Source organism: Genypterus blacodes, unplaced genomic scaffold, assembly GCF_046128005.1.
Source record: "Genypterus blacodes isolate CSIRO-AG114 ecotype Tasmania unplaced genomic scaffold, CSIRO-AGI_Gbla_v1 ptg000042l_1, whole genome shotgun sequence".
NCBI lineage: Eukaryota > Metazoa > Chordata > Actinopteri > Ophidiiformes > Ophidiidae > Genypterus > Genypterus blacodes.
Window position 1 is genome coordinate 557,379 of NW_027466855.1, and position 22,317 is coordinate 579,695.

Sequence of the window (22,317 nt, forward strand, 5' to 3'; positions counted from 1 at the left end):
ATTCTGTTCGATTCTAGTCGCTCCCTATGAGTGCAAATATAGCAGACATCTTCAATATTAATCAACAGTATAAACAACCTACACAGGGACACACACCACTGATACAAAGGGCTCACCTTAGCTCTACTGTCCCTTGCTTGTTGTCCTGCTTTGTGAAAACTGATGTATGGTCAAATGACACCACCATGTGGCGAACAAGGGTAAGTGCAGTGACTGAACTGAGCCGATTCTCCTTAACACAACTTCCAAGATATTTACGGTAGTTTGGTGTCACTACAGTCTCATATTTCGAATGGATATTTGTTTATTTTACCTTTGCCACATATAATATCAAACTCTTATGGCCTCGATCGACCAACTGTAAGACAACGGGACTTAACTACAACTTTTAACTTTTTAAAATATTAAATATAAAAAATTAAATACACAAGTAAACCCACAAAAACATAAAGCATGACTGGGATTATGTGCGCAACTCCTTTTCAAGCAAAGTGCCGAATAAAGTTATAATATTGAGGTCAAGAGGGCTCACAGAGGCTAATGAGCACTGAGCACTGAGCACCTGGATTGATAGCTTCATTAGCTTCACATGTGCTCACATCGCTTCTTCTTTCACCTTTAAAGCAACATTTTCACTTGACACACTTAAAGCAACAAGTCTGACGCTTCAACCGGAGTGTGTATAGTTGGTTTAGAGAAATATAAACTCACCTGTAGTTAATAACAAGCGGCAGACAGTTACGCTCCGGTTTAGCTGCACTGCTGCCTCAGACCAGGATCTAGGCGTCCATCAGCGCCACCCTGCGGCTTTTTTGAGAAGTGCGCCAAGGTGACACGTAGAAAGAAACAGATCACCTTCAGGTATTAGAATGTAAGTGTTGTGTTTATTTCTTTTTTTTCTTTTAACCTTACCAATACTTTACAATAGTATATGTCACATCAAAATAAAATGCCTTTTATTGTTGTTGTTGTTGTTGTTGTACGTCACTGGTGTCCACATGTTACTGGGAGTAGGTCAAGTGTGTTTGTTGTGTTTGACACCATTTCCATCAAATCTGAGAGAAATGTTTAAAATCGTAACAATTTAAAGACCAGACACTTGAGAAAACATTTTGACAAGTATTATTTTTAATGAGTAAACATGATGTTAGAAATAATCCTCCATTTGTGTCGAGCCAGTTTTTTCAAATACAATATAAAAATTACATGTACATACATAATTGTACACAATATTTCCATAAAAATCTCTGAGGCATTAACAAATGTTTCCGCTCTCTTGGCATGATTAGAGAGAGTAATTAAATTATACTGAAAAGGCAATAGTTCTGAAATGGGACAGTTACTTTTTCGTTGATTATCAGATTCTAATTAACACATGAAACATAAGCAGCCGTTCTTAATGTTTGTTCTTCATTGTGTCTTTCCCATCCTTGTGCATTAACTGGAGGTCCCAGTCTGTGTGTGTTAGTGTGTCTACAAGTTGGTTTCATAGAGTATAACCGGTGTAGATATGCTCCCATTCTGGCATTCCGACGGTCCCTGTCAATTAAAGCAGGTTTATTAATTCAGCAATTATATTTTCTAAAAGGACTTATATCTGATTGATCACATTTGTTAATTTACTGGTGCAAAATTGAACATGTTTGAATTTTAACAACTTCAATTTTCACTTCAGTGGCCTTTTAAGGAGGACCACCGTGTGCGCTTTCAGTTTTAGTCCCTATGCACTCATTTTGGGAGCGGCCTCAGATTTTGCTGAGCTCTGGGCGACCCAGCTAATGAAGGTTGGGTCCTGCTGTTGATATTGGGACACAGCCCATCACTCCTTTCTTAGCATTATATTGTAACAGACATGTCAGGTGCATTTGTTGAGAAGGGAATAATAACCGAGCTGAGGTAAAAACACATTCAGCTAGAATTTGCTTGGGGTATATGCAGAAAATAACAGCCTGAAAAGTGCTTAAGATGAGGGGGAAAAGGCAAAAACTGTTCCACTTGTTGTGACTGTTGCATGGTGAGCTTAAGAAGTAGTGGCACTTAACATTAACCAGAGCAGGTGAAAGGGTGTGAAGCTGGTGAGGGTGATCATTGACAGTGTGTGCTGATTCTTGGTGCTCCTACCTTTGCCAATCTGTGTGTCGGGCTAAGATTTGAAGGAGATTGTATTTGGAAGAAAAGTTTATTGATCAGTCTGCTGTGAGCGTCGTTGTGGTTCCGTAGTCCCGTCCCGACAACTGGCCCTCCGCCTAAAACAACAGCTACTGATCACTACCAGTGTCAAATCTTATCTTATTCACCGACACAAACCCAAGCAGGCAAGCCATGCATGATAAAATGTGAAATGGCAACATGCAGGACAAACAGCAACTTCATGGAAATGCCTTATTTAGTGCAGACATGCAGCCAGACAGTACTGGACATCACCGCATGCAATTCATTTGACAGAAACCCAAGAATATTACTGCACATGCCCTTAAAGCGACCGATGACAAGTTAACACATAACAGATTGCAACTCCTAGAAGCACCATTATTATCTCCTCTGGTCTTAAAGCGTCCATATCCTCGGCAATCAAAGCTCAACAACCTTACACACACTTACTGCTTTCTTGTTTGCAATTTGTCTTCGTAGATCAGATTTGATAAAGCCTGCCGGAAAAAAAACAACATACAGAAACATCAAACGTTTGTTAAAGTACAAATAAAATAAAATATTACAGAAAAGTAATGAAATCTACTTGTGGCTTTTATTTGATATGCAGAAGTTAATAAGAGGAGAAATATGATAAGATTTGGCATGCGAAAATAATTTGAAGAATGATGCTGCAATAACGATGAGCAACCACTAGATGGCTCCCATACACAATTATACTACAACTGTTTCTTAAAAGGAAATGACATTGTACAAGTATTTGCCAGCCTTGAGTACTTTCCTTCAAACTTAACTAACGAAATTAAAATAAAAAAACACTTAAATTGAAGTTAATGACGTCATACTGCACATTGCACTGCAAATTATGACTTTGACCTCTGACCTAGGTGTAAATGTTACAGACTGTAAAATTTCGATATAACTTTTGGCCAAGCTGTGGTTTTTTTGCATCCAGTAAAGGATTTTTTAGAAAATATTTTCCCTTCACTAAAGCTGTTCAGAACTTTTCAGAACTGCCTACCAGTCATATTTTGCAAAGCTGAGTAAGTAACAGACGAGGATGAGTCAGTGTTCTGACCTTTGTCGACACAAAAGGCTCATTAAAACATCTAGGTGTGAACCGAGTTTAACGCTTCAGTGGCTAATGTCCTTTTAAGAAGTTATTTGTTGTGCATAAACTCCTGGAAGGGCGATGAAATGACCCAAGCGACTTTGTGTTGATTTGCTGTCCACTGAGGCATTAAGGCCCGTCCCTCTGCAATGTATGTCAATTAGTAAACAGGAACATGTTTGTTGCCTTCAGAATGATGCACAGTGTTCCATTACTCAGTTAAAACCCCCTCGGAAACTGTTTACCGCGCCACACTCTGCTCTGTTTTGTTAGATTCTTCAGCTAAACACTGCATAATTAAAAACATCCAGCAGAAAAAGAGAGTACATGTGGTTACAGGCTGTTTATGGCCAAAGTTCACTTAAGAACAGCAACAGACATTCAGCCTCTCGCTCAGGCTCTTGTGGTAAGATGTGTTGATTATTTATCATATATGCAGCACCTATAGCATATAAGTACAGTATATAGACGACCACATGAACTCCTGCAGGGGTCTGGAGTTACACACTAACCAGAACCTTTATTTTCTTGGAAATTAACTGAGAAACAGTAACGATTCTGAAGCATATATGACATATACTCTGTATCGTGTTATGACTCCTATTCAAAGCCACAGTCACAGCCTTACCGGTTATTATTGTACCGATGAGAAGAAACACACAGAGGAAGATGTTTCCTCCAAGAGTGCCGAATCTAGCATCTTCCATGATCTTCCCCTGGCAGATGGTGAAGATGATGCCAAACACCTGTGCATGCACAAGAATGCAACAGTTAGAAACAGTTGGCACACACACACACACACACAATAAAAGACAAATGCAATGCAAATGTGTTTATCCTCAACCTCGAACACACACGAACACACACACACACACACACACACACACACGAACACACACACACACACACACACACACAGTATGTGTTTCATTCACAGTTTCATTCGACTCACTCTGTACCCTGCCAGTACGTTTTCATAACCTCACTTGTCGTCTTTCAACCGCACGGGCAAACGGTTGCCAAGTGAGTGAAATGTCACCACTTGATTCACAACAAAGACGAGAATGGTTGACACGGATGAATAGGCTGAGAAATATGCGGCCGTTCTGCCTGAACGAGGGGAACGAGGACGGTGGAGTGGCAGAGACTCCTTCCTCTACATTCCTACCTGCCCTTTATCAGATTCCATCACTAGGAGGCGCTACGCAGACCATTTGTGGATTTCTCTGCGGCTGTAATGAGGTTTTAGAAGGAGCTGGAGTTGGAGTGGCGTCTTTCACTCTTACCTGTGCTGAACAGTTGAGGAGGCCGGAAGACGTTCCCTCAGATTCGGGGTAGGTCAACTCAACGGCGTACTCGAAACCCAGCGGCAGGTATCCAGTCATGAAGAACCTGAAGGCACACGAGAGAACAAGAGGGCGTGAAATTCTGCGATTCTCACTGGATGAGAGGTTTCTGTGACTGATGTTTTCCTCTGTAGATATCATGCATCATATTTCTACTTTGCTCTTATTGATGATTTGTTGCTGTTTTTGACCGCATTCCCTCCACGTTCCAGTAAAGTTTCAACATTTCTAATTTGATAATTTACATTTATCATCATAACAGACAAAAGAACAGAGTCACAGGCTGTGACTCTGCTCTTTTGTCTTTGACTCACAGCAACAAATTTGAGTGTCAATTCTAAGAAAAGGAAAAAAAGGAAAAAACCCACACAGTCCTGAGTGCTGAAGCATGATAACGTTATCATCTGAACACCAGGAGTATCAGAGGTAACGTGGAGCTTCTGCTGCTGATTTACCTCCGAAACTGTGACGCAACCTTTGTGTGAGTTTGGCCTAAAACGTCTGTTAATGTTATGATTTCAAAGTTTAAACTCTTCTTAAATCTTAAAACAAAATCTGGTTTTCAGCTCCAAATGTGAGATGTTGAGTCAAATTAGGCAACATTTCCAATTCAAAATAACTTCAGGCATATTTCTTAATGCAGCACATGAAGCAGGCGTCCGTTCTGCTGATCTGTGTTGCACAACCTAACTTCAGCTGCTGTCCGCTGGCAAATTTCGAGACAACTGATAGGGGGAGAATGTGTGAGTCTGCACCCAGAGGCAAAGCCGGAGCTTCACTGCAAGGCTTAAGCTGCAAGGTCGGCCACAAGATAAACACGGCTAGAAGAATGCAACGTTTTCTACTGTTTGTTCTTTCACTTATCGCTTCTGGTACGTGTGAGGGCCGCAGGAGGGAAGGGTGGAAAACTGGAGCAATCTAACTGGAAAGACAAAAAGGAAAAGAAAGAAAGAAAGAAACAACACCCGAGCGCTGCGGCGGTGATGAAGACCACCCATAGGTGTCCCAGATTGAGCGTGGCGGCGTAGACGATCATCCCCACCAGAGACATGAAGTACACGGCCAGGGTGGTCTGCCTGGAAAACAAACAATGAAACAATGAAGAAAAAAACCTAATAAAAGCAGTTCAGACATTTGAATCATTAAACATTAAACTATCTGTAAATGTCCTGGAATGTGTGGTCATGTGTGAAGACTGAAGGTGACTAAAGCTGGGCGTCTCTGCACGTCTGCCACAAGCATGAACACGCTCTGTGCTTGAAGACACACAGCAGGGGGGCGCAAAGGGAGGGGGGAGGGGCAATGAGGTGACAGTGACGTAGGACGCAGTCTGAGGTCCCATGAGACCCGGAGCCACAGGAACAAACCTCGACACACACACACACACACACACACACACACACACACACACACGCACACACACACACACACGCACACACACACCCGCAGCATAATAACAGCAAATAAAGCCGGCTGGGGAAACATCAGAGCACAGCTTGTCATGTGGACGGATGGACAAAAACAAGAACAAGCGCCACCTTGTCCCTTTCTGCTCCCCGCTGAGGCCAAATAAAAAGAGAAACGTTGACCAACATCCTGTCAGAACATTCACACATCATCACCAGTCATCAATATTCAATCACCAGTCAATCCCATGTATTGATCTGTGCTCTTACTTGTAGGTTTTGGTTCGGTCCAGCCAGATGCCACAGATCAGCGACCCGACCATGCCGGCAATGACGATGGTGAGGCCAATTCTCCCAGCATTCACCTCTTCCCCCTGAAACATCCAGGAACAGCAGACGGAGGTTAACAAGCCTCGTGACCCAGACCGCTGCATGTCAACACGCATGAGGGGTCGCCTCTGGTCTACCTGACTACATGTGTGTGTGCGTGTTTACACTTTGCGTGATGAACTTACAGGGTGATGCTCGATGATCATGCGGTTGAGCAGCGTGCTGACGGCGTAGAAACAGCCCACGTTCAGCCCTGAGGAGAAGATACATCTGTTATCAACTAAAACATGCAACTATGACTGCTAATCACGCATTATGATTACAAATCTGCTGTATTTAATCTGGACTCTGGCCTGATCCATGACGATCAGCCAGAGTCCAAGTGACAGGGACAGGTGGAGCTTCAGCACCGTCACCCTGCTGACATGTCTGAGGGCCAAAAGGTGAACAATGTAGACTGGAAACACCCTCACACTCACTCACACACACACACACACACACACACACACACTAATAATAGACACATGATGAGTGAGAGCTGTGATGTCACGAAAGGTGAAACAACAGATGCAGACATATAGAAACCACTGAAGACACCGAGCTGATCCTCTAAGAGTCCTTTCACTTCACCACCCACACACACACACACACACACACACATTTAACCCTTTTGTTAAACATTGTCAGGCTGTGAACAAACTTTGAACCCATCCTGGTAAACGCCAGCATGAGGTTTAGCAAGAGCCACCTTGTTAAGAGTTTTGAATTATGCAGAAGCGGTCAAAGACAAGCAAGGATTAGGGACGGACCGTAACTGATGATGAGGAGGATGAAGGCCTTGTTGCGCAGCAGTCGGAGGATGGAGGCGGTGTAGGAGTACTGCTCCGGCGGGATGGAGCGAGCCGTGGCCTGGGCCGGGGTGGGGGGGATCTCCGGACGCTCCTGGAACACTGACATGACGGACACACACTTTTAGTTTTCATTCATTCACTCAATACTGTGAGAGTGTGTGTGTGTGTGTGTGTGTGTGTGTGTGTGTGTGTGTGTGTGTGTGTGTGTGTGTGTGTGTGTGTGTGTGTGTGTGTGTGTGTGTGTGTGTGTGTGTGTGTGTGTGTGTGTGTGTGTGTGTGTGTGTGTGTGTGTGTGTGTGTGTGTGTGTGTGTGTGTGTGTGTGTTCCACTGGCCAGGAAACTTTTCAAAGGAAAGAATGCTCCGTTGCTTCAGCCAAAGTGAGAATTTGATGCTGCTACTGGACACAACCGCAACTCAAGACTGTACACACAACATTCTTACATCTCAACACACACACACACACACAGACAGACACGGACTTCACAGATGGCCGCCACATGCACATCTATGACAAGGACACGGAACCATGCGACAGTTATGTGCTTCGTATCGTAAACTATCCAGACACACACACACACACACACACACACACACACACACACACACACACACACACACACACACACACACACACACACACACACACACACACACACACACACACACACACACACACACACACACACACACACACACACACACACACACACACACACCACTCTGTCTTTCTCAGGCGGAAGGACAGCCAGTCAGCCTCCAGGCCACAGCGGAGAGATGCCCTTGAGCAAGGCACCGAACCCTCTCAACCTGCTCCACTGGCTCCCTGCGGTGCCCCCTCAGGTGCATGTGTGTGTAGGAGGAGGGCGCAAACATTTGAATGTGTGTGGAACAATGTGTGTGTGTGTGTGTGTGTATTAGTGGGAAAGTGTCACCCTTCAACAAAAAACAACAGGTTTGGGTTGAAACGGGAGATGAACTTCAGAATCCTCCTCTGAAACCCCTGGGACTGTGGTGTGTGTGTGCGGCCCAGCTGACTCACTGGGACCACAGATGGCGGCGCCAGCAGGACAACCCTCACACATGGCATCTTGTATGCATGTATGAGTGCGTGCTGTGAGTATATGTGTCATGTCATCATGCAACTATTGGCCAACCGATGTGAATTGAATACGTGGCGCATGAGTCAGGCGCCTGGTACCAGCCGTCGCGTGACTGAGGGACGGCGAGGGGGAGGGGGAGGAGTCTGCACATCCTGTCAAAGAACCTATATCCTGCTGAACGAGTCAAAGCAGAGGACGCCATTGCCCGATTGCGCAGTAAAACCACAATTGCTATCTATGCGGAATCGGACTCCCTGCCTCGACGGGACAATGGCGCTTGTTCCTCCGTTCAATAGTTCAGTTAAATACAAGACGTCCGGTTCAGGAGTCGACCTCGATTATTATTAGATCAAAGCGCATCAAAGGGCTGCGTTTCTGTCTGTGAGCCACGGGGAGTTTCATGGATGTGGAGCCGTGTTCCCCTTGTTTTGGGCTTTATGAACACGTGAGAATGGCATTGGGATTAGATTGAGAATAGGCAGATTAGTGTGAAAGTAGTTTAGAGTAGAGTTTCACTTCCACGTCTAGTATTTGCTTGCCTGGTTGTCGACCATGTGACAATGTGACTCAGGGACTCTGAGACGCATAGACAACGTAGAAGCAAAGCACAGCAGGGGAGCTCAAACTGTTACAAAGCATTTCTCCTGACCTCATTTCCTCTTTCCAGCACAATCGTTGGTTTCACCTCTTTCAACCTTTAAAGCGACTCAGACCTCGCACCAAGCCTAGATTGTTCTCAGAGTGCCAAAGCGTGCTGTGACCCGTTCCCCAGATGTTTTCTTGACCTTGTTATCGTCATAGATGCAATGGTCGTGACAATGGCCTCTCTTTCTCAGCGCGTCCTACGAGGCGGAGGAGGAGTTGTCCTGTGTGTGAACACGCAGGTCAGCGCCTTCTCTCCTCCGCTGAATGGGGCTTCTTGTCTGAGGGTACAACTAGAAATTGCAGACATCACCACCACTTTGCCTGCTGAATAAGGAATTCCCTTCAGCCCGAGCCGGGAGCCCAGACAATACAACTCAGATAAAAGGTCCGGGCCGATTGGTTACCTAGTTTATCCTCATATTCCCAGGAAGCTGTTGGCTGCAGCGGGTTGGACGCTTTTGAAAGTCAGTTTTGAATCCATTTTGTCTGAATTTGAAGTCACGTTACAGAAAACCACTCACCAAACACAACAAGGATGAAGAGCAAGGTGGCCACGCCTGCCGTGATGTAGAACATGATGCTGATGTGGTGAGCCAGCTCGTCCATGTCGTCCACGTTGGGCACCAGGATGGGAGGCACCAGGAACCCGATGGCGATGCCCAGCTGTAAGACGGAGAAGAGCACAGGCGACACAGATGAGCAAACAGCAGCGGCTCAGACTTTAACCCGCCAATCAATGTGGACTTCTAGTTGCTCAACCACAGAACTGCATGGCAGCTGCAGGAGCCGTGCAGCTGGTTCATGTTTGTGTGTGTTGGGGGGGAGAGAGAGTGAGAAAAGATTGAATGAGAGAGAGGAAATAGAAATAGAGTATTTGCTGATATTTAACTGTGTCAAACACATGCACACACAGATTTGATCCCTTATCGGAACAGATTAGAGTTACACACATCACACAAATCAAACTGTGCACAGACACGCTCCGCTGAGAAACACAGTATCCTGGTGACACCCTGGAAAAAATGTGTTATTTGTGCGATCGTACCAATTTCATTATAATTCCTATGATTTGATTTAAGGATTTGTGTCAGGTGACTTTGATTTAACACAGAATTTCATAGTTTGCAAAGTGTTTTCACATTTGAATTGCTAAATAGAAAAGGCATGACAGGGGGGGTTTCAACAAACAGTTAACACAATTCCTCCCGGACTCACACTGAGACACTAGAGCTCCTATACGTCTCTGGTATTCAGTCCAGTATTGCACACACAGCGTTCAGCTCGTTTAAAGCCTCGCTGAATGGACACTGGAGCAGAGATAAGCAAACATGTGAGATACTCCTTCTCCACACAAACCTGGTTTCCCAAAACGCCGATGGAACAGGCGGTGGAAACTTCTGTCTCTCCGAACCACACTGAGGCCAGGTAAGAGGGAATACCCAGGATGAACACGGTGGCTACCGAGCACACAAACTGGCCGAAGAAGGTGATGGGGAACAGATCGGGACCGGCGCTCCCTATTTTGATCCAGGCGCCGATGCAGTTAAAGGCCGAACCCACGAGCACGACCTCCCGGATGCCCCTGTTCTCCAGAAGCCACAAGACCGGCAGGATGAGCGGAATGTAGGTGAGCAGGTAGATCATAGAGAGCCAGTCGATGGCCAGGGAGTCGATGTTGTAGAATCTCATGAATATGTTGCTGATGATGCCGTACTGCAGCCACATGAAGGAATTGCTGGCTGAGACGGCGCTGAAGAGGAAGAGCATGAGCCAGCGGCGGTGGTAGAGTTTGGTCTTCGCCTTTGGGATCAGTCCCGCATGGTCACTGTTTAACACGTCCACGTCTAACGGGGAACTGACGGAGACGGCCCGGCCCAAAGGTCCCGGACACCACTTCAGCGAGGCCAGACCCGGAGCCAGATGTTGCACAGCTTCCTCGCAAACCGGTTCTGTCATCGCATCGTTTTGAGGCATTTCAGCTGCGGTCCCTGGAATGTGTGAGATCTTAATCTGTCAGCTAATATATCCCTCTGGACTCTTGTCATGCGTCCAGTCCCGACTTACTGAGCTTAAACCCTCAAATCCTGGTGTCATGTGGGGCTGCGACTTCAACTACTTCTACTACAACGTGAGTCCTGACAGAGAAGTGAAGAAGTGGACTTGCTCTCTCTCTCTCTCTCTCTCTCTCTCTCTGTCCTGCAGTCCCCTCAGCCTGTTCACCTCTCACTGCATGTGATGACACTGGGGACCCACTCACACATTCATTACCTTCAACAATGTCATGTGATCTATCAATGCGATGGAAAAGATGCATTTATTCAAACTCCTCCCACTCACTAACTTGTATTAACTGACAGTTTAAAGTGGATCCAAAAACAACTTGAAGTCTCTTGTGAAACCTCCCATTTGAATTCACTGTGGATTTTTCCCCTCATATCCTTTTTGTGCTGCTAAAACTTGATAAATGATTATGAACTGATTGCAGATGTTGAGAGTTAAGATAGAAGAGAAGGGAAGAGTCAATCCAGACACAAGGACCTCCTGGTTAAAACACCATCAGTTTGCATTTTCACTCTGAGTCTGTCCAACTTGTTTTTTGATGACATGCAACCGTGATAGCAAACGAGGCGTTCACTGACACTCAGAGCTTTTTATATCTTCAGCTATGCAGGCTATGCGCAGGTGCCAGCACTGTAGAACCACCTGCTAATCATTTTTGGTCGACGTGGCAACGCCTATGTCAGACCTGACCCTACCTGACAGGACAAAGTTCAGAAGGCTACTAAGGAGGATGGTGTTTACATCTACAAGAAGGTTATAATGTAGAGATGTACAGATTTAGAGACCGTATCTTATCCGTCTGTTCTGCTAAGCTCAACCAGCTGTGACATTTGAATCCAGCATCTCAGAGTTGCCAGGTTTGCGTGTTTTCCAGCTGAGGCAGCAGTTGTTTACTGCCTGCTGTCTTCTTCTTCAGCAACTTGAAGAAGCAAAAGAAGCATTTGTTTGACAAGTGAGCGTTAATGAGCGCACACACCCATATTCCTTCGGGCCGTCGTCAAACAACCAACAGGCTCAGTCAATCAGTCAATCAGCCCTTTATCATTGTATGCTGGAAGGAATGATCTTTGGCCTGTGAAGCCTGTTGACACATTGTAACTTACACAATGACGGTAAGCGTGGATTATCTGTCTGTGTGGGCGACACAGACTGTTGTGTCTAATATAACATCATCCAGCTTCCTGTCTTCATCAGAGGACAGGGACTTTTGTGCTGATAAAATGTGGGCGTTTGGTGCCGAATGATCTTCTGCACGATCAGCTGATGTGAATGCCCACACACACACACACCCACCCACACACCCACACACACACACACACACACACACACACACACAGGGGGAAGCTGCCGGGTGACCTCTGAAATGGTTCATAGTAAATTCACTGGTGGCTGAGGTGATTCGATGATTTCAAGGTAAAAGCTTAAACCACTTTATCAGCGACAGGAAACTCTTTTACAACAGGAAACACAAAGTACAATGGAAATGCTACAAGAGTGGAATGGAAGGAAAGCAGTTTGGGCCAGACGAGGGTCAGACCAGGTCTCATCAGAGTGAAGGTTTATAATACACCTGGCTGGTTACAAAAGTTAAAAATTCACTCCTTTGTTTTTTTTTGAGACATATTTACTGGGAAGTTACATAAAAAAACTCATATGTAAATTTTTCAAAGCTGGAAACAATACATACACATCTATTTTATGTGAAAGTTACATTATCAGGTTAATAAAACATGCATCTCTATAAATACACACTCTGCAGCTACTTGTGTCTCTCTGCCCGTGTGTTTCTGTCTCCTTTTACGGCCAAAAGATGACACAGATTAGTGAGGATGAAGAGCGGCTGAATCACACTGGGACGGTGAATCATTGCAGCAACATATGATCCCAGTTTATGGATGGAGGAAATAAGATAAGATAAATGACAATGATTTGATAAGCGAGCAAAGAGAGGAGGAAGATGAAGGAATGTTGGCCTGAAAAGGTCATTTTTGGGAAGTATAAACTCTATATGACTTATATTTAATACAACAGTACCTCCAGATGCTCACAATGGTGAGGTGTGTGTGTGTGTGTGTGTGCGTGCGTGCGTGCGTGCGTGCGTGCGTGTGTGTGTGTGTGTGTGTGTGTGTGTGTGTGTGTGTGTGTGTGTGTGTGTGTGTGTGTGTGTGTGTGTGTGTGTGTGTGTGTGTGATGAGGGGCACTAAATGCAATGTTGCCCCCTGCACCAACTAACCCTGGCCCCGCAACTTTGCATAAGTTAGTCCCGACCTGAAACCAAGCCTAAGCTCTCGGTTCTAGGCTAAATCATTGATCAAAGGTGTGTGTGTAAGCCTGTGTGTGTGTGTATGATTTGCCTACCTGATTCCCAAACACTCCAATGGAGCAGGCGGTGGACACTTCCTCTGCCCCGAACCACACCGACGCTATTCTGGAGGGCATGCCGAGGATGAAGACTTGGGAGCAGGAGGAGCAGAACTGCCCGAGGAAGGTGACGGCGAACAGGTTCGGCTTGACGCTCAGCACCTTGATCCACGTCCCCGCACAGTTGAGCGCCGTGGCCACCAGCGCAACGACCCGCAGCCCCTTCTTATCCAGCAGCCAGGTCACCGGGAATATGAAGGGAATGTATGTCAGCATGTAGATCATGGACATCCAGTCTATGGTGAAGGCGTCCACGCCGTAGAACTTCATGAAGATGTTGTTGATGATGCCGTATTGGATCCATTGGTAGGAGTTACAGAGGGAATACGAGCTGAACAACAACACGATCAACCAGCGGCGTCGGTACAGGCGTGTGGTCTGCGCCGGTACCTTCTCATTCAGCGGGACCGGATCATCCCCGATCTGGATCTGGTTCTCCGGATCCGTCCTGCTTAGACCCTCGCTTGTTTCTTCCAGCGCTTGTTTCTCAGTCATGGTAAAGTCGCTTGTGCCCTCATGGAGAGAAAGTTTCGTCAAAGTGCGTCAAAGCTAATGTAAACAACACTCAAAGTCTCAAAGCGTTTTAAGCCGCAGGGGACATTTGAAACGCGTGTTAGAAGAATCCAGGATAGTTGTAAACAAACTTTGCGTCTGTACTTCCAGTTTGTGTAGCGCGCATTTCCTCACCGCTGCAGTTCGTCTAGTTGTCCTCTCTGCGCCCGAAGCCCCATATAGCCGACGGAAGTTGAGGTTATGGATCAATCGATGAGTGCATGTTTCCTCTCGGGTCGTGTTTCTCGGTGTCAACACGTGTCAAGAGCGACTGACCCGCTTACAACCGCTTTGCGAGCCAGGATCGCGGATAAGGGAAGACCGCGGCCACCAAGGGCGGAGTTTGATCCCAACGTCTCCTCTGCTTACCGAACAGTGGGACCCTTTAACTATCTGCCTTCACTTGATTTACTCTTCACAATGACTGTCTTTGATTTCATCCCAGTCACCCTGTGTAGTGGGAGTCGTCAAATGAGACTCTGACGGCCATTGTTGAACTAGTATTGATCGTAAAAATACTTCTCAGCTCAGTTTGTTTGGTCCAGTAATACAAAATAGCTGCGCGCAAACTGAGGACCATAAACGCCCCTGCTGTGTTCACGGACAAGCAAATTCATTCATAGCGTATGAATGAATAATTTGTGCTCGGTGTTTTAGAGAGGAAGCGACAAATTGGTAATATGGCGCCATCTAGAGACTCAATGGTGAATGAAGACAAATCAAAGTCCGGTGTGTCTGTCTTCACCTGTCTTCATGTCTCACTCCTGCGATATCAATAAACTCTTTATCATAGAAATATAAATCAACCAATAACTGATCACATTTAAGGCATAACATTTAATAAATATCTGTGCTGGCTCTTCTCATATATCAGCATTATTGATATCTATTATTATATCTATTACTACTGCAGAAGTCAAGACCTTCACTTTCCTTCCCTCTCAGCCATTTTTGTCGTCAAATTTCGGTCCTTGACTTTACATTCCATTTGTGTCAACAATCAAATCTGTCAAAAGCTCCTGAGCATTATGGATCTACACGAACACACAACTCAATTCAACACAACTAAACATTAACAACACAAGAAACTCCAAATATCACGACAGATGTGACAAGCCGCCCTGACGCTGACAAATAAGCCATTTACAAAAATATCTTCTGTGTCACATTAAGATAGTTGGATAGCTCTCTCGCTGTAAACATAGACTAGTTCAAAGATGATCATTCTACTCATCAAACTGTGTAGGTTCACATACAGATACAAGCAAATAGATGGTCCAAAGCAAAATAAATAGTTACAGTTTGGTTCGGTAGATAAATTGGCCTTTCGTGTTACTCCTGATCAGTTCTGAGCAATAATAAACATTTATATAGACAGTATCTCTCCATCCTTCAGTCATTCGTCTTCTTTGAGGTCAGTCATCTGTTTGCAGCGCATCCTGGGCCCGTGGCCCCGCTCAGGTCAGTGCTGGTAGTGTGGTACGGTGATGTGCTGGTGGTGGTAGCTGCTGTGATGAGGCGAGTAGAGGAGGGCGTCGGGGGTCTGCGGGGTCAGGCCGGTGCACAGAGGTTCGTGGTTGCTCAGCACGGAGGAGAGATACTTGGCTTCTTCCGTCAGCCGCTTCACCTCCTTCCTCAACGCGGCGTTCTCCTTCTCCAGGTTCTCGCTCTCCTGTGCACATGCAGAAACATGATGAGGATCAGACGTGTCCGCTCATGTGTTTACTCACCTCACTTAACATGATAAGAGAGACGGACATTACATAACACAGAGAGGATACCGGCAGAGGAAGACAGTTTGACATCATATACTTCATAATATTGTCGTATTAAGTTATATCCTGTTACTATCATGGAGTTTTAGGAGGTTTTTGTGCTGAACATTTAACTCAGCATATCTTACTACCACACGTCCGCTGCATTCCACAGTGTTTTCTGTCTTTTTGACTCTGTTCACTGCAGGAACATGAATCTCTCTCGACTCAGGGAATGTGAGACAGCAAACAGCATGTTTACAGAAACCAATGACATAGTAATTTGCTATAAACAAGCAAATACTGAGATAAACACGGGCATGAAGTTCACTGTGATGGATTTCTAATCTCAAGCAGGTTTATGGAGGAAGCTTGATTATCAAACTGAACTGAAACTATTGGACACTTGTTTGTGCCATGGAAACTTAAAAATGATAAAAAAAAAAAAATCTTGAGAAAAGGAACATTTTATCTAGGACTGCAGGTTTTGTAGTCAAAGCGCAAAAACATGTATAAACACAAGTACAGGAGCAAAAGAACAACTCTGATGCTACTTTACTGGTATTCAAAGTATCATTGGTTGTGAACACAGATACCTGTACTGCATTATAACACAATGATGAAGTAACACAACACAGCAGCCCACTAAACATGTGTGAATATGTATAAAAAGTACATTTCCACAACAAATATTCCAAAATGTCTTGTGGTTGTTGCACCTCTGAGAATGACGAGAAGTGGAACAAACGGTTTACCGCTTGCTATTCTGTTGTTTACCAGTGTGGGAATAGCAGGCGAGAAATATTCCACTTGGGTATTGAAAAGGTCATCACACCGTGGCCAGAGGTGAGACTACAAAGCGTATGAGGCCCTTACTGTCACACACACTTGGGCAAACCCCTTACTTACGTCATTTAGCCAAATACAGCCCACTGCTATCAGCACTTTACAAGAAGTGACAGCGTTTCTCTCCCCTGCTGCCCACGACGTAAAATACGAAGCAGAAGAAAAATACTACAGAGCAAACAGGAAACAAACCCCGCGTGATAGAGAGGGAACAGTTGTCTTCCTGTTTATCTAGCGAGACGATGAAAGCAAAACCTCAAACATGCTCTGTGGTCCTCTGGTGCTTTCTGTGCTTGATCTGTCTATCTCTCTCTCTCTCTCTCCCTCGCAGGGTTTAAAGAGGTGGATCGTATATTAGATACTGTGCGGGAAGGAAAATGTGCTTTTGGGGTTTTTTTTCTTGAATGACGAAGACTCTGTCTGCCTGCACCTACATGTGTGGGGTTTGAAGGTCAAAATCCTTTCAGTTGATCTGATAAAGTTCACAAGAAACAGCTGCTCTACGTGTTGACAGTGGCGTAGACCAGAGATCTCACACATCTCTCTCACACACACAGAAACCAAGTGGGTCAACGTGAGCGAATACACGATGTGTCAATCCTAAGAAGCGATCAGATCTACAAACTGTAAAGGATTCTGTTATAGAATCGCTTTGATCACCAGAGGAGTCAAATAAGCCGCAGATAAAACTGCCAACTATCACATAGATGAACTACAAATAGAATAATAATGGGACAAAGCTGCCCGATGGTGGTATTGTTGTATTCGGTGCAGTAATCTGTGGCGCTGCTGGAGCGTTCTGCTGCAAAGGGGGAGTGATGCCCACACGTGATAATTTATTCCTTAACATTCTGCAAACAGTCAGAGCAGCGTCCAAGCGTGCAGCTCAACCAGGAGCCATGACACATCGTCACATGGCAAGTAGCGCATTAGAAACGTAGTATACACACACTCACAAAGCAAAAGCAGGTCATGGCGTTTGTGTTGATCGTGTGGATTTAAGATTTAAAATTTTGTCACATCATCGAATCGTGGAATGACAGGAAGACTAGAGAAGAGTTCAGTCCATTATTTGAGCTATTCTGTCACAAAAATGCCATATGTGCAAATGTTACAGATAACAGGATTTGTATCTGTAATTGTTTGTGTCTTTATAGTTAAACATTTGTATTTGTCATCATTTAAATCCACCTAAAGCCTCTACAGCTCCTCAGTGGAACTAAACAGTCAGTAGTTACTTTATTAGATACACCTGTGCAATCCAATTCAACCCTGATTATAACTCCGAGTATGTTTCTGTGAATGGGTTTGACAAAAGATCCTCACAGTGTATCTACTAAAGTGTGTGTTCCATAAATGTGCCACATGTATGGTGTTGCTCTTCATGTGTAACCTCACCAGGTGCAGGGTGTCGGCCTTCAGCGTTTGTCTCATCCTGCTTTTCTGAGCAGCGATACGGTTCTTCTCCCGCCGCATCACCTTCTTTGCGTCATCAGAGGAGCTCTGATCAGATACAGAAACACAGTTAACGCTTGACTGATAAAATATGACAAGGCAACGGAGAGGACGTTTTGGTACGTCTGTTGTGGTTTAAGCAGACGCAAAATGGAAGAGTTGCTTGTTAACGACAGTTTGACAGGAGTCAACGTAAGGAGGGGCCGACCTACAGGGAGTGGCCGGGGCATCCGTTAGGTACAACACACACACTGTTTCATGTCCTCCACACTGGGGTTTGTGGTTTAATCAGAACTTATCAATATCCAAATGCAGCATGAAGTACATTAAAGGTGTGAACGTGATGATCCATAATGCTGCTGATGAATTAAACAGCTGCCTTCCATTTGTGCTGGATTCACATTTCCACATGTTTTTAAATCTGAAGTTTTGGAACTACAACTTGAACAGCACACGTGAAGCCGCTGAGCACACACACACACACACACACACACACACACACACACAAGAGGCACGATGAGCAATGCCTGAGTGTTTGACGTACACAGAAAACCTCCACTTCTCACACACTCTGTGTTTGTGACTGAGCTCTCATCACTCACAGTTTGGAGACTTCTATAACAAGTTATCTGGACCACTTGCACAAGTGATGCATTTTGCAATTTCGCAGAAGCCTACACTAAAGCGAGTCATGCCGCAAGCCCATGTGTGCATGTGAAACACTCAGAGGAACTGTGAAAAGAGGCAACAAAGGCTTCTGTCTCTGCTGGAGGATGTGACTGTCCAACAAACAGCCTGAAACATTGCAACCCAATCACAGATCTACCAGAAAGACGTAACATTTTTTGTATTTCAGAGCCGAACATCCAGAGTTTGACTGTGAAATAGTCATGAAAGCAAACAAGTGTGTGTCCTTTAAGAGCAGAAAGGAAGGAAGTGCACACTTACCGGCCTGCTTCCAGGTGATGGCGACTTGTAACTTGTGTCATTGCTATCAGAGCCCTGAGCCATAGCCAACTGAGGCGACTGAAACTCTGTGTCGTTCTCCACTTCTGCTTTGACTTTCTGAGTCGGTGTGTGTGTGCGGTGTGTGTGTGTGTGTATGTGTGTGTGAGAGAGAGAGTCTGTGTACCAGAACGAATGCTGAGAAGAACTTGGCTTACCACTTAATGAGTAATGAATCTTTTTTTTCTTCCCTCAAAGCTTTCCCTCTCTGACACTCCTCCTCCTCTCTCTCTCTCTCTCTCTCTCTCTCTCTCTCTCTCTCTCTGACACACACGCACGCTCACACACTGTGGGTCTGGCTGCCTAATTAGTTATATATCTGTTGTGGTTTCTGGTAAGAATCTGGGTAAGTTGCATTAGCCTGGAAGTCACATGTCTGATGTTCTGATGGTCTGATGAAAGTTGACATCAACATAAATAAGGTGGTGTGGTGAAGTTTAGAACGAGCACATGTAGGTTAACTGTGTGTGCCGCTTCACACTCCGCTATGGTTAGATATTGTCAGTCTCAGAATTGTTTATAAATACAGTGTTATTTTGAGTGTGTGTGTGCTTGTGTGTGTGTGTGTGTGTGTGTGTGTGTGTGTGCATGTGTGCGTGTGCGCGCGTGTGTGTGTGTGTGTCGGGGGTTGCAGAGGCACTATGGGGATTCCATCTTCCCCTTTCTTAAGCCGGCGTAGCACAGTGACACGTCTCGACCCAAACCTCCAGAGACCCCTTTGCATCCAGCTCAGAGAGAGAAACATGGATGATTGCTTCATCAGCTCTCACACGTGCATCATGGTTATTTCCAACATTTTACCATTGTGTGTGTCTCTTGCTTACAACACAGCAGCTGCTATTGTGAGGTGAGGCAATGACAGAGACTTGGGCATGAAGAAAGGCCCAGGGGCTCTCCGGCAGCCGGCCCACCTACACTGACCTCAAAGCTCCTTACTGGAAACACAAGGCAGGGATTGAGATTAAGATGTTGGGGGAATATCGAAAAAAATGTCAGAGACGGTGCATATTCATTTGAACGTGACGGAAAATCACAGGCGAGAAATATGAGTTTGATTCTTTTGCTTCCAGTCATTCTACCAGAATGTAACACCTGATCTACAGCCGCTCCGACGTGATAAACAAACGTGCACGTATACTGATGCTTAAAGCCAGAGGGGGAAGACTTTAAAGCATCGGATGGCGCATGAACAAGATTTTCTTGTGTGTGTGTGTGTGTGTGTGTGTGAGAGAGAGAGAGAGAACAAAATCAGGACCAAAACAGCTTTGCTTGGCAGAACAGCCCTCCCACACAAAAACATGTTCCACCATCACAGGAATTTTGAAGAGCTTGGACAAGGGCAGACATTTCTAATACTTGGCATTTATGAAGCCGTCTAGTCAGCCTGTGCTGCAAAACGACTTCAGCCCCCAGCAGAGAAGAAACGGGGGCAAGGAAGAAGCTGATTAGACACATTTGTTGTGATAGAGGACCGAGCCACAACATGGCGCGCACACACACACACACACACACACACACACACACACACTTGGAAACAAAGCCACTTTACAGATCACACTAACTATGACCCACTTTCTTATAAGTCACGCACAGAACCTTAGATGACTAAGAATCTATGTATCCTTATAAACTTACCTGATACTGCCATCATTTCCAAAATGTGTGAAAACGTTCGCTAATTTCTACATGATTGGATCTGTAGGGGTTTATTAACAAATATCACACCGGCCATTAAGAACATAAAGGCCATTGACTTCCACAGAATAGACAGATGCTTAAGCTGTGGTATCTGTTCCTTAGAAATGACAGTGGGAGGTTATTAAGTCACGACACATCCTGACCTTTATGATGAGAAAATAGAGCAAATAGTGTCGCTTTCATTGTATTGAAATTTTCAGTCTTTTGTCAGTCAGCTATTGTGTTTGTAACTGTGTGTTAATGGCATGCAGCCTCATTCCAACTTGGGTTATCAGTGTAAAATAATCAATGATTCATTCTGGAGTTTTCTGAAAAATATGATGAAGCTTTGATATTTTTGTGATGGAAAATGTCAGATATATTTGCATTTGTCTCTTGAAATTGAGGGCGGCTGTAAAATTGTAGTCCTACGATTTGAAAGTAAAAGTGTTTAATGTTCCGGTAAAACAATGAAAAGCGATGTAATGTGTTACAGCAGGAGGCGGGTGTGTGATCAGGGGCCAGCAGTGTTCAGGGCTAAAATCTGCTAAATGAAGTAAGCGTGTGTGTGTGTGTGTGTGTGTGTGTGTGTGTGTGTGTAGAGCTGTTAAAAAGACTGGGTCCCGCTGTATTACTCAGGCTGCACTACAGCGTCTATTCACAGGCGCGATCCCACTACTGAGCGGCACGGGGGCTTTGGCCTGCTCCGTTTCCGACCTGGGCCGGTGCACCCCTCCTTAGACGACCTGGTGGTCCCGGGCTCCCCTAGGAGCACCATATCGATACCGAACTTAGTGCGGACACCCGATCGGCACAGTCCGCTGCAGCTCAGAACTCCTGAGCTCAAACGCTTCGCCAGCCTCAGCCTCCCAGTAGCTTGGATTACAGGCGCGCGCCACCGCACCCGGCGAGAAACAGAGAGACTCATAGGACTTTTAGCTTTGACGGAAGGTGACGTCACTGAGAGGGGAAAGGGCGACATCGGGTGGCAGGAAAGGAAAACTACAGTTGCTGTTAAAGGCGGCTCCAATTTCCAGATAAAACCTTAGTTACTTAGTTTACGGTAAAACGTGCTGATTCGTCGATCTGCCTGTACTAACGGATGATACTCACAGTAGATTCTCTATGAATCTTCCTATTCATTCATTTACTTATTCAATACCTGTGCAAATCAATAGCGAACTGGCCTTTATCACACACTGTCTTCATCGCAGGGGGACAGGTCAGGGTGAGTGGCCGGCCAGATGTGGCTACTCCTGGCTGTCAGTCTCCTCATTTATAGGCCTGTTCCCCCATTTTACACACTTTGTCTATTTCCCTCCAAGTGGTGATGGAGCTTTCATCACATGATGTCTCTCACATCTTCTTACTTTAAAGATTCCCTGGGTGATTTACAGTGTATTTCTATTTTAGGCAATTTGTCAAAGCTTTGGTCCACTGTGTGCAGGTAACATTTGACTCGGTCCTCACCTCACATGGTGCTTGCAGTCGAGGAAGAAAGAAGCAGCACTAAGAAAGTTTGATACAATAGCTTGGTCTTTCCAGTAGGAGGCAGTGTAAGGAAGTTTCTTTTTCAGTAACTGAAGAAAACTCAACCCGCTCTTT

General features: G+C 45.1%; 2 protein-coding genes across 2 annotated transcripts; both read right to left on the minus strand.

Annotated features, from left to right (window-relative positions):
- Positions 1-866: 866 nt before the first annotated feature.
- On the minus strand, positions 867-14,573 carry LOC142999244 (choline/ethanolamine transporter flvcr2b-like). Its single transcript, XM_076148703.1, has 11 exons — positions 13,361-14,573; positions 9,463-9,604; positions 7,154-7,294; positions 6,530-6,597; positions 6,285-6,388; positions 5,574-5,684; positions 4,549-4,654; positions 3,891-4,008; positions 2,602-2,648; positions 2,122-2,246; positions 867-1,539 (listed from the first exon to the last, which is right to left on the minus strand). Exons 1-10 carry the CDS (start codon positions 13,916-13,918, stop codon positions 2,187-2,189), a joined length of 1,455 nt encoding a protein of 484 aa, XP_076004818.1. The 5' UTR covers positions 13,919-14,573; the 3' UTR covers positions 867-1,539; positions 2,122-2,186.
- Positions 14,574-14,792: 219 nt separating this feature from the next.
- On the minus strand, positions 14,793-19,219 carry batf (basic leucine zipper transcription factor, ATF-like). The gene is made up of 3 exons (XM_076148707.1): positions 18,979-19,219; positions 17,974-18,078; positions 14,793-15,647 (listed from the first exon to the last, which is right to left on the minus strand). The coding sequence occupies exons 1-3, from the start codon at positions 19,039-19,041 to the stop codon at positions 15,438-15,440; spliced, it is 378 nt and encodes a 125-aa protein (XP_076004822.1). The 5' UTR covers positions 19,042-19,219; the 3' UTR covers positions 14,793-15,437.
- Between the last annotated feature and the right edge of the window lie 3,098 nt (positions 19,220-22,317).

Excerpts from the sequence above, each read along its gene's own strand:
- LOC142999244 (XM_076148703.1), bottom strand. The coding sequence starts at position 13,918 with ATGACTGAGAAACAAGCGCTGGAAGAAACAAGCGAGGGTCTAAGCAGG. Across the intron at positions 9,605-13,360 it reads TTGGAGTGTTTGGGAATCAG|CTGGGCATCGCCATCGGGTT; the intron begins GTAGGCAAATCA and ends TCCGTCTTACAG. Across the intron at positions 2,247-2,601 it reads AAATTGCAAACAAGAAAGCA|GCGGAGGGCCAGTTGTCGGG; the intron begins GTAAGTGTGTGT and ends CTGTTGTTTTAG.
- batf (XM_076148707.1), bottom strand. The coding sequence starts at position 19,041 with ATGGCTCAGGGCTCTGATAGCAATGACACAAGTTACAAGTCGCCATCA. Across the intron at positions 18,079-18,978 it reads CATCACCTGGAAGCAGGCCG|AGCTCCTCTGATGACGCAAA; the intron begins GTAAGTGTGCAC and ends GTATCTGATCAG. Across the intron at positions 15,648-17,973 it reads AGGCCGACACCCTGCACCTG|GAGAGCGAGAACCTGGAGAA; the intron begins GTGAGGTTACAC and ends GCATGTGCACAG.